Here is an 11265-nt window from a genome sequence, read left to right as displayed (position 1 = left end):
GAGAGAGATATTAATGTACCATATGCTATCAAAGGCAACAAAGTCCACGCATCTTATAGGTCCAGTGCTTCTCTGCGGCCTGTTACTGGGCAAGTGGGCATGAAGGTAATACATACCCAACGTTCCAGTAACGTCGTTAAGCGAACTAACCTTACAAAACTCAGTTTTGGACGAGACTAGACTTACTTTATTATCCTATTTACAACTATTGGTAGTAATTTTGACGCGTAGAATTAATGTTTCTAACTCACTATCGATGCCACATAGCCATTTCTAAAACCAGAGAAGTTGGTTCTACAGGGGGCAGTTAAAAACCACCACAGTTCAGAAGATCAAGAGAGTACAAACGGCAAAGATTTAGGAAGTGTGAGGTTAATAATTAAGTATGTCGACTAAAGGAGTAGAGGACCTGAGACCTTAGCATGTTTGAGGGCATTACACACACACACGCACAACAATGCGCGTGCGCACGACAGCACACACACACACACACACTCAGGCACACACACACACACTACACACAACACACACACAATGCAGACAAACACAACACACAACACACACACCACATCGGTGTCCACACACAGCACACACGCACACACACAATCACACACACACAGCACACACCACAACACACACACACACACACACCACACAGTCGACCCACACACACACACAGGCCAACACCACACACACACACACAATACACCTAATGATGGTTGTGATGTGTGAGGACAAAATGAAGGATGATTCGGAACCTGTCTGATGGAGAGGACAGGAGAGGTTTTAAAATGCTCCATCTTAGAGGTGTCAGACCCGAGGGGAGTGGGAAATAAATGCATTGTAAAGATCTTGGTAATTTTTCAAGTGTATGCAGAAGGGAGAAGGCGAGATGTCCAAGATGTGGAAAAGATCATATCATGTGTTATAAAAGTGATGAAAATGTGACATGTTGCAATTGTGGTGGGAACCATGAAGCCACGTCTTTAAAAAAAAAAAATGCCCCTTTTGCATGGTATCCAATTGTTAGTAGTTACTGTATTGTCTCATTGCTACAACTCCCGTACGGACTCGGGAGAGACAAAGGTCAAGAGTCATGTGTCCTCTGAAACAACCAAACCAAGCCGCACTGCTTCTTAACACAGCGCGCATCCAACCCGGAAGCCAGCCGCACCAATGGGACGGAGGAAACACCGTACACCTGGCGACCTGGTCAGCGTGCATTGCACCCGGCCCGCCACAGGAGTCGCTAGTGTGCGATGAGGCAAGGACATCCCTACCGGCCAAACCCTCCCTAAACCAGACGACGCTAGGCCAATTGTGCATCGCCCCATGGGCCTCCCGGTCACGGCAGTGCCTGGGCTCAAACCCAGAGTCTCTGGTGGCACAGCCTTAGACCACTGCGCCACTCGGGAGGCCTGAAGCCACGTCTTCTGAATAACCCACAAGGGTGAAAGAGAATGAGGAGGCCAAAGTCAGGGCTGTCCAAAGTATATCACATGCAGTAGCTGTTAAAAAGGTTGAGGGTTTGAATGGTGCACCTGAAGAGTCCTTGGGGGTGGATAGGCCTTCACTGCAGGCTGCAGGGGTTGCCTTTCACCAGCAGGATCTTGACATTTTAAAGTTTAATAAGGTGAACTTTGTGGCCTTTATAGCTATGGTAATTAATGGCACTGCCAAGGTGGAGAGAAGGTCGAGGAAAATAGAAATCATTGTGGAAGTGGCGGAGCGGTTCCTGGGGCTGAAAGATTTCTCAGCGAAGGAGTGACATGGAATATTGTCACAGGCCGTACCACCCTCTCAGGCCCTCGATCATGAGAAAGGAGATATGGAGAATTGAAAGAAGGAAGAAGTGAGAGTTTTGTTTTGTCAATGTACTATTTTTATTTGGGTGGATTAAGTTAGTTTCCCTATCACGTATGGATTTTCTTTTTACCTTGTTTTGGTTTTAAAGTATTCAGACCTTTGCTATGAGACTCGAAATTGAGCTCAGGGCATCTGTTTCATTGATATTCCTTGAGATTTACACAACTGGGAGTCCACCTGTGGTAATTAAATTGTTGGACATGATTTGGAAAACCAAGCTTGACGAATGAGGATGTCCATAGAGCTCCGGAGACAGGATTGTGTCAAAAGCACAAATCTGGGGAAGTGCACCAAAAAATGTCTGCAGCATTGAAGGGCCCCAAGAAGTGGCCTCCATCATTCTTAAAAGGAAGAAGTTTGGAACCACCAAGACTCTTCCTAGAGCTGGCCGCCCGGCCAAACTGAGCAATTAGGGTAGAAGCGCCTTGGTCAGGGAGGTGACCAAGAACCCGATGGTCACTCTGACAGAGCTCCAGTTCCTCTGTGAAGATGGGAGAACCTTCCAGAAGGACAACCATCTCTGAAGCACTCCACCAATCAGGCCTTTATGGTGATAGAGTGGCCAGACAGAAGCCACACCTCAGTAAAAGGAGTGGACAGCCCGCTTGGTGTTTGCCAAAAGGCACCTAAAGACTCTCAGACCATGAGAAGTAAGATTATCTAGTCTGATGAAACCAATATTGAACTCCTTGGGCCTGAATGCCAAGCATCACATCTGGAAGAAAACCTGGCACCATCCCAACAGTGAAGCATGGTGGTGGCAGCATCATGCTGTGGGGATGCTTTTCAGCGGCATGGACTGGGAGATCAGTCAGGACCGAGGGAAAAGATGAACGGGAGAAAAGTACAGAGAGATCATTGATGAATACCTCCTCCAGAGCGCCCAGGACCTTCAGACTGGGCGAAGGTTCACCTTTCCAACAGGACCCAACGACCCTAAGCACACAGGCAGGACAACGCAGGAGTGCTTCGGGACAAGTCTCTGAAAGTCTTTGAGTGGCCAACCAGAATCCGGACTTAAACCCGATTAAACATCTCTGGAGACCTGAAAATAGCTGTGCAGCGAACTCCCCATGCAACCTGGACAGAGCTTGAGAGGTTCTGCAAAGAAGAAAGGGAGAACTCCCCAAATACACGTGTACCAAGCTTGTGTAGCGTCATACCCAAGCAGACGAGGTAGTAATCGCTGTTAAGGTGATTAAACAAATTACTGAGTAAAGTGTCTGAATATTATGTAAATGTGATATTTCAGTTTTTTTGCTTTGTCATTATGGGGTATTGTACATAGTTTAATCCATTTTAGAATAAGGTAACAAAATGTGAAAAAGGTCAAGGGGTCTGAATACTTTCCGAATGCTATGTATAAAACTACAGCAACTTAACGTTTAATTTGATATTGTTTTAACTAGGGTCCATCAAAGACAGTGGAATCTTTCATTTGGGTCACAAGCTGAAGTGTAATTTCTTTACATCAGCAGCTGTTGCTTGGCATGTCTCACCTCTGGCATTGTCTAGGTTCTCACACAGCTCTGAGAGAAACTCCAGTGCCCTTTCTGTCTCCCCCTCTTCATCCTCTTCATCCTCCTTCCCTCTCTCCCCCTCTCACACCCTCCATCTCTCAGCATACACGCATACACTCCTTCATCTGTTTCCACTCGCTGTTCTGTCCTTTGGCCACTTCCGCAAGAGCTCCTTTCAACCATTCTTTTCCTCTGTAACAAAAGTGACATTATGTAAACACTTGGTAGTCATGTAACAAGTTGTTGTGAGATCTCTAATCCACACAGTTCATCTGTAATGAAGACGACCTGGGAGGTGACTAGGAGGACCATTACCTCCTCTGACATGGGTGTCAGGGAGGGCAGGTCCATCTGCAGCAGAGCCAGCCTCCACAGCCAATCGAAGGACACCCTGGAGGTGTTTGGGGATGTCTCCTGTTGCGTTGGTCTTCTGCCATGATGCTCTGTTGTGCTGATTTGAAAAATTGGGTGAAATTAATTCCAGAACTTGTTTGTGCAATGTATTATTCACCCAAATTTGGTATGCTGAATTGTGGTCGAAAGTGAAATCAACCTATGCATGGCTTTGTGGAATTGCTAATTGCAATTAGGGTTCCAATCTGCTCTACAAATTCTGACGATACGACAGTATTATGCTATAGTCTATTGATAACTTGAATGCTAATTTTAGCTATGACCCTGGAGCAGCTACGCGGCATGTAAAGAGCCGCCAAGTTCCTGACCCCTGACACATTCCATTCTCAAATGAATCAACTAACATAGCCCGATTTGGTATTAATGCGTGTGTAACTAAACGTTAGCTAGGTAAGTATTGAAAAATAGGACATTTTATCCCTGATACTAGGCCTAGCTAAGCAAGTTGTTGGCTATGAAAGTTGTCACATAAATATCAAGCACATACAGAATAACAGCTGCCGGGTAGGTTAGCTATTTTGAGAGCTACAGCAAAGGTCTTGGGTATGGCTACAAAGCCAGAAAGAAAGCTATCGTACTAGCTACTGTTAGCACAGTAAACAACTGTCAGGGCAGTTTGACGTAGCTGGGCTGCTCTTTTACTTAGGTCTCATATACTTGCCTGTTTGTTCAAAACTCCGAGCTTCACACGTTAAAGTTGGTTTTTATTTCGCTGGCCCTTAATACTGTACAAGACTGTAACGGTACTAGAACATTCTAGCTGGGTGACAAGCTATTGCTGTGCGTAGAATCAACTCATGTCAGGGGAAGCCATTCTTCTTCTTCTGTGGGTTTCATGGCGGACTACAACCCCAAAAGGTGTATTGCCGCCACACACTGGACGGGTTCAAATCAATCCAATTTTATTTGTCACATGCGCGAGTACAAAACAGTTAGGTAGACCTTACAGTGAATTTCTTACTACAAGCCCAACAATGCAGTTTTAAGAAAATATATTTAAAAGTAATTAGATAAGAATAACAAAATAATAAAGAGGCAGCAGTAATAATATACAGGGGGTACCGGTACAGAGTCAATGTGTCAATGTGCGGGAGCCCCGGTGTCAGGGTAATTGAGGTAATTATGTACATGTAGGTAGAGTTATTAAAGTGGCTATGCATAGATAATAACAGAGTAGCAGAAGGTAGTGGGGGGGGGGCAGGGTGAGCAACCATCAGGATGCTCTCGATGGTGTAGCTGTAAAACCTTTTGAGGATCTGAGGACCCATGCCAAATCTTTTCAGTCTCCTGAGGGGAATGCCCTCTTCACAACTGTCTTGGTTGTGCTTGGACCATGTTAGTTTTGTTGGTACTGCTCCACTACAGCCCCGTCGATGAGAATGGGGCGTGCTCGCGTCCTCCTTTTCCTGTAGTCCACAATCATCTCCTTTGTCTGATCACGTTGAGGAAGGTTGTGTCCTTGCACCACACGCGTCAGGTCTCTGACGTCTCATCATTGTCCGGTGATCAGGCCTACCACTGTTGTGTCATCAGCAAACTTAATGATGGTGTTGGAGTCGTGCCTGGCCGTGCAGTCATGAGGAACAGGGAGTACAGGAGGGGACTGAGCACGCACCCCTGAGGGGCCCCCGTGTTGAGGATCAGTGTGGCAGAATGTGTGTTACCTTACCCTTACCAACCTGGGGGTGGCCCGTCAGGAAGTCAGGATCCAGTTGCAGAGGGAGGTGTTTAGTCTCCAGGGTCTTTAGCCTTAGTGATGAGCTTTGGGGCGGCACTAATGGTGTTGAAATCTGAGCTGATATCAATGAATAGCCTTCTCACATAGGTGTTTCTTTTGTCCAGGTGGGAAAGGGCAGTGTGGAGTGCAATAGAGATTGCATTCATCTGTGGATCTGTTGGTGCGGTATGCAAATTGGAAGGTCTAGGGTTTCTGGGATAATGTTGTTGATGTGAGCCATGACAAGCCTTTCACAAGCATTTCATGGCTACAGACGTGAGTGCTACGGTCGGTAGTCATTTAGGCAGGTTACTTTCGTTTTCTTGGACACAGGGACTATGGTGGTCTACTTGAAACATGTGGTATTACAGACTCAGACAGCGGAGAGTTTGAAAATGTCAGTGAAGACACTTGCCAGTTAGTCAGCCGCATGCTCGAGAGTACACGTCCTGCAATCCGTCTGGTCCAGCGGCCTTGTGAATGTTTGACCTGTTTAAAGGTCTTACTCACATCTTGACTGCGGAGAGCGTGATCACACAGTCGTCCAGAACAGCTGATGCTCTCATGCGATGTTTCAGTGTTACTTGCCTCGAAGCGAGCATAGCTCTATTTAGCTCGTGCTGGTAGGCTCGTGTCACTGGGCAGCTCTCGGCTGTGCTTCCGTTTGTAGTCTGTAATAGTTTGCAAGTCCTGCCACATTCGACGAGCATCGGGGCTGGGATAGTACGATTCGATCTCATTTCTGTATTGACTCTTGCCTGTTTATGGTTTAGTTGGAGGGCTAGAGGCATTCTTATACGCTCCCGTGGTTAGAGTCCCACTCCTTGAAGCGCAGCTCTACCATTAGCTCAGATGAATGTTACCTGTAATCCATGTCTTTTGGTTGGGGTATGTACGTACAGTCACTGTGGGGACGACGCTCCCTCGATGCACTTATTGAAAAAGCCAGTGACTGATGTGGTGTACTCCTCAATGCCATCGGGACGAATCCCAGAACATATTTCCAGTCTATGCTAGCAAAACAGTCCTGTAGTTAGCATTCTGCTTCATCTGCACCACTTTTTATAAACTGAGTCACTGGGGTGTCCTGCTTTAATATTTTGCTTGTAAGCAGGAATCAGGAGGATGGAGTTATGGTCAGATTTGCCAAATGGAGGGTGAAGGAGGCTTTGTTACGCGTCTCTGTGTGTGGAGTAAAGGTGGTCTAGAATTTTTCCTCCTCTGGTTGCACATTTAACGATGCTGATAGAAATTAGGAAAACTGATTTAAGTTTCCCTGCATTAAATTCCCCAGCCACTAGAAGGACGCCTTCTGGATGAGCATTTTCCTGTTTGCTTATGGCGGAATACATCTCATTGAGTTCGGTTTTAGTGCCAGCCTTTGTCTGTGGTGGTATGTAGACAGCTACGAAAAAATACAGATGAAAACTCTTCTACAGCTTATCATGAGATACTCTACCTCAGGTGAGCAAAACCTGGAGACTTCCTTTGATATCGTGCAACAGCTATTGTTTACAAATATGCATAGGCCCCCGCCCCGTGTCTTACCAGAGGCTGCTGTTTCTGTCCTGCCAATAGATAGTATAACCCATCCAGCTGTATGTTCTTAAATCGTCGTTCAGCACGACTCGGTGAACATAAGATATTACAGTTTTTAATGTCCCGTGGTAGGATATACGTGTTTTCAGTTCGTCCCATTTATTTTCCAAGCGATTGAACATTAGCTAGCAGAACAGAAGGAAAGGGCAGATTAGCCACTCATCGCCTGATCCTCACAAGGTATCTGATCTCTTTCCGCAAAACCTACGTTTCCTTTTCCAGCGAATCACAGAGATCTGCGCCTGGTCGGATGTCCGTAAGTATATCCCTCGTGTCCGACTCTCCTCGTACCAATTTGGGTGAGTAATCCCAGTCCTGATGTCCAGAAGCTCTTTTCAGTCATAAGAGACGAAAGCAGCAACATTATGTACAAAACAAGTTAGAAAAAACACAAAAACACAAAAAAATACCATGGTTGGTTAATTAAGAGCCGATAAGACATTAGCCCTCCCCTTGAAACCAAAACAAGTTAAAAAGAAATCCATCGTGATATGGGGAACTAACTTAATCCACCCAAATAAAAAATAGTACATTGACAAAACAAAACTCCCACTTCTTCCTTCTTTCAATTCTCCATATCTCCTTTCTCATGATCGAGGGCCTGAGAGGGTGGTACGGCTGCTGACATATTCCATGTCACTCCTTCGCTGAGAAATCTTTCAGCCCCAGGAAACCGGCGTCTGCCACTTCCACAATGATGTTTCTATTTCCTGACCTTCTCTCCACCTTGGCCAGTGCCATTAAATTACCATAGCTATTAAAGGCCACAAAGTCCACCATCTTAAGTCCAGTGCTTCTCTCCTGTCTTACTGGCAAGTGGGCATGAAGGGTAATACATACCCAACCTTCCAGTACTTCGTAACGAACTAACTACAAAACTCAGTTTTGACGAGACTGACCTTACCTTTATTTATCCTATTACACTTTGGAGTAAATTTTGACCGTAGAAAGTAATGTTTCTAAACTCATATCGATGCCACAGTAGGCCATTTAAAACCAGAGAAGTTGGTTCTAAGGGGCAGTGAAAACCACCACCAAGTTCAGAAGATCAAAGAGTACAAACAAAGATTTGGAGTTGAGTTAACAATTGTTGTCAGCACTAAAGGATAGAGGGACCTGAGACCTTAGCATGTTTGAGGGCACTATACACACACACACGCACACATGCGCGCGCACACCACAAACACACACCACACACCACACACCACCACAAACCCAACCACCAACCCCCCCCCCACCCACCCAACCCCCCACCCAAAAACACACACACAGACACCACAACACACCACACCCACACACCACACCACACACACCAACACACACACACACACACACACACACACACACACCACACACACACACACACCCACACCACACACACACACAACACACACCACACACACACACCACACACAACACACACACCAAACACCTAATGATGTGTTGAGGGACCCAAAATGAAGGATGATCGGAACCTGTCTGATGGAAGAGGACAGGAGAGGTTTTAAAATGCTCCATCTTAGAGGTTATGTTCAGACCCGAGGGGGAGTGGGAAATAAAATGGCATTGTAAAGATCTTGGAATTTTTCAAGTGTATCAGAAGGGAGAAGGCGAGGATGTCCAAGATTGTGGAAAAGAATCATATTCATGTGTTATAAAAGTGATGAAAATGTTGACATGTTGCAATTGTGGTGGGAACCATGAAGCCACGTCTTTAAAAAAATGCCCCTTTGCATGGTATCCAATTGGTTAGTAGTTAAACTGTATTGTCTCATTGCTACAAACTCCCGTACGACTCGGGAAGAGACAGAAGGTCAAAGAGTCATGTGTCCTCTGAAACAACCAAACCAAGCCGCACTGCTTCTAACACAAGCGCGCATCCAACCCGGAAAAGCCAGCCGGCCACCAATGGGACGGGAGGAAACCACCGTAACACCTGGCCGACCTGCGTCAGCGTGCATTCGCAACCCGGCCCCCACAGGAGTCGCTAGTGTGCGATGAGGCAAGGACATCCCTACCGGCCAAACCCTCCCTAAAATCCAGACGACGCTAGGCCAATTGTGCATTCGCCCATGCGCCTCGGTCACGCAGTGCCTGGGCTCCAAACCCAGAGGTCTCTGTGGGCACAGCCTTAGGACCACGCGCCAACCTCGGGAGCGCCTGAAGCCACGTCTTCTTGAATAACCCACAAGGGTGAAAGAGAATGAGGAGGCAAAGGCAGGGCGTTCCAAATATATCACATTGCAGTAAGCTGTTTAAAAGGTGAGGCGTTTTTGAATGGGCACCGGAAGAGTCCTTAGGGGGTGGCATAGGCCTTCACTGCAGGCTGCAGGGCGTTGCCTTGTCACCAGCAGGATCTTTGACATTTGAAAGTTTTAATATGCGTGAACTTGTTTGCGCCTTTATAGCTATGGTAATTAATGGCACTGCCAAGGTGGGAGAGAAGGTCGAGGAAAATGTAGAAAATCATGTGGAAGTGGCGGACGGTTCCTGGGGGCTGAAAAGATTTCTCAGCGAAGGAGTGACATGGAATTATTGTCACAAGGCCGTACCCAACCCTCTTCAGGCCCTCGATCATGAGAAAGGAGATATGGAGAAGAATTGAAAGAAGGAAAGAAGTGAGAGTTTGTCTTTGTCAATGTACTATTTTTATTTTGGGTGGATTAATTAGTTTCCCTATTCACGTATGGATTTTCTTTTTACCTTGTTTTGGTTTTAACCCATCCAGTTGGTGGCAGCACACAACCTTTTTGGTGTTGTTGTCCGCCATATAACCACAGACAAGAAGAAGAGGAAACGGTTACCATGTAATGACGTCACTTTCATCCGCTTGTCAGTCCAAGATGGCGGCGCTCGTTGGCTTCCGTGCATGTTTCTCTGGTTAGTTAAAGTTATACAGTGCATTCACAACCACACGCCCAATATTGTAATTTACTGCGTTCAATTATTAATAGTCTTTATTTTACCATTATAATGTTTTGCTTTTTAATCGCGACGAAACGTATGTGGGGTTTGAATTAACCCTAGTGAGCAAGGATGCTGTAGCAGGCTAGCCGCTCGACTCGTTCCGCATGCAGAGCAAGGTCACGTTAAATAATATTAGTTAAACTAGCTATCTCTTGCGTTGTGAAAACGTTAGGCCTATCAGAAACGTGTCAGACACAGTTAAAAACGAAATTAGTTTCTAACGATGTAGCTAGCGTCAGAAACATTTGCATTTTGAAGGCATAACATACAGCGAACAGTAAGTGTATTGATGTAGCCTAGGTATAACAGATAACTAGCCTATACACATTATGCATGGCCTAGCTTCGTCCCGCAACATAGCTAAGGGGTTTTGTTGTGACATTGGTCTTATGAGTTGTATATAATAAAACCAATGTCTCAACATAATCCCTTATGTTGCAGGACGAAGCTAGATGGCCTAAGCCATGTATGTACACCTTGTCATATTTAGCTAGCGACTTCTCTTGACACAGTCGACGGTCACCTGATTTAAATACATGTTATCATTCTAGCCCTTCAGCTTTCCTCACCGGGTCTCCTGCACAGCTTCCTATAAACTGGTGAGTACCTAGACAGTGTTTTGAGTTATGAGTATGCAGTCATCACACATCCTATGGCTAACCAATTCAGGGATATAAAATCACAGTCCAGGGGTAGTAATGTTTGCTGGTTTAGTAATGCATTGGGTGGCAAAAACTGGTTCACGATTGCCTTTTTTTGACTGATCTCCTGCCCATGTGTCTTTCGCCTGCTGTCCATCAAAACACTCTTCTTCATCCTTTTTCTCTCTCAGTGTGCAGTGCCATTTACTCGGCGGAACTTTGCAGCAGAGGCCAAGGCCAAGAAAACATACGCAAAGAGACAAGCCCCATGTGAACATTGGCACGATCGGCCATGTTGACCATGGCAAGACAACTCTAACGGCTGCCATCACCAAAGGTAACTGATGTCACCTTTTATTTTTCTCACTTACATCTGTATTATTGAATTCAAACTAAACAGATAACAAGCGTGCTTGAAACCCACTGAGTTACTGTGGACTGTGACCAATCAAAGCATCTGCCAGCAAAATAACAATGTCTGTCAGATGCTGTTGTGTCCTCTATATGATGCTGTTGTATGTTTCTAATTGAGCCTTTGTGT

The 11265-nt window shown here is 45.7% G+C and overlaps 1 protein-coding gene and 1 long non-coding RNA gene across 2 annotated transcripts in view; one reads left to right on the top strand and one right to left on the bottom strand.

The window, feature by feature from the left end:
- Positions 1–3114: 3114 nt before the first annotated feature.
- On the bottom strand, positions 3115–4642 carry LOC139024415 (uncharacterized). The gene is made up of 3 exons (XR_011475710.1): positions 4462–4642; positions 3702–3829; positions 3115–3576 (listed from the first exon to the last, which is right to left on the bottom strand). It is a non-coding gene; the product is annotated as an uncharacterized lncRNA (long non-coding RNA).
- A 5302-nt stretch (positions 4643–9944) lies between these two features.
- The window catches only part of tufm (Tu translation elongation factor, mitochondrial), an 11912-nt gene continuing 10591 nt past the window's right edge, over positions 9945–11265 (top strand). The window contains 5 exon segments of the mRNA XM_024138438.2: positions 9945–9996; positions 10635–10669; positions 10671–10682; positions 10916–10978; positions 10980–11061. Coding sequence (XP_023994206.2) covers positions 9960–9996; positions 10635–10669; positions 10671–10682; positions 10916–10978; positions 10980–11061 — 229 coding nt within the window. The 5' untranslated portion in view covers positions 9945–9959.

The sequence above is a fragment of the Salvelinus sp. IW2-2015 genome, unplaced genomic scaffold, assembly GCF_002910315.2.
Source record: "Salvelinus sp. IW2-2015 unplaced genomic scaffold, ASM291031v2 Un_scaffold1481, whole genome shotgun sequence".
Taxonomy (NCBI): Eukaryota; Metazoa; Chordata; class Actinopteri; order Salmoniformes; family Salmonidae; genus Salvelinus; species Salvelinus sp. IW2-2015.
The sequence above is the reverse complement of the archived record's forward strand: the minus strand, read 5'-3'. Positions and strand labels throughout refer to the sequence as shown.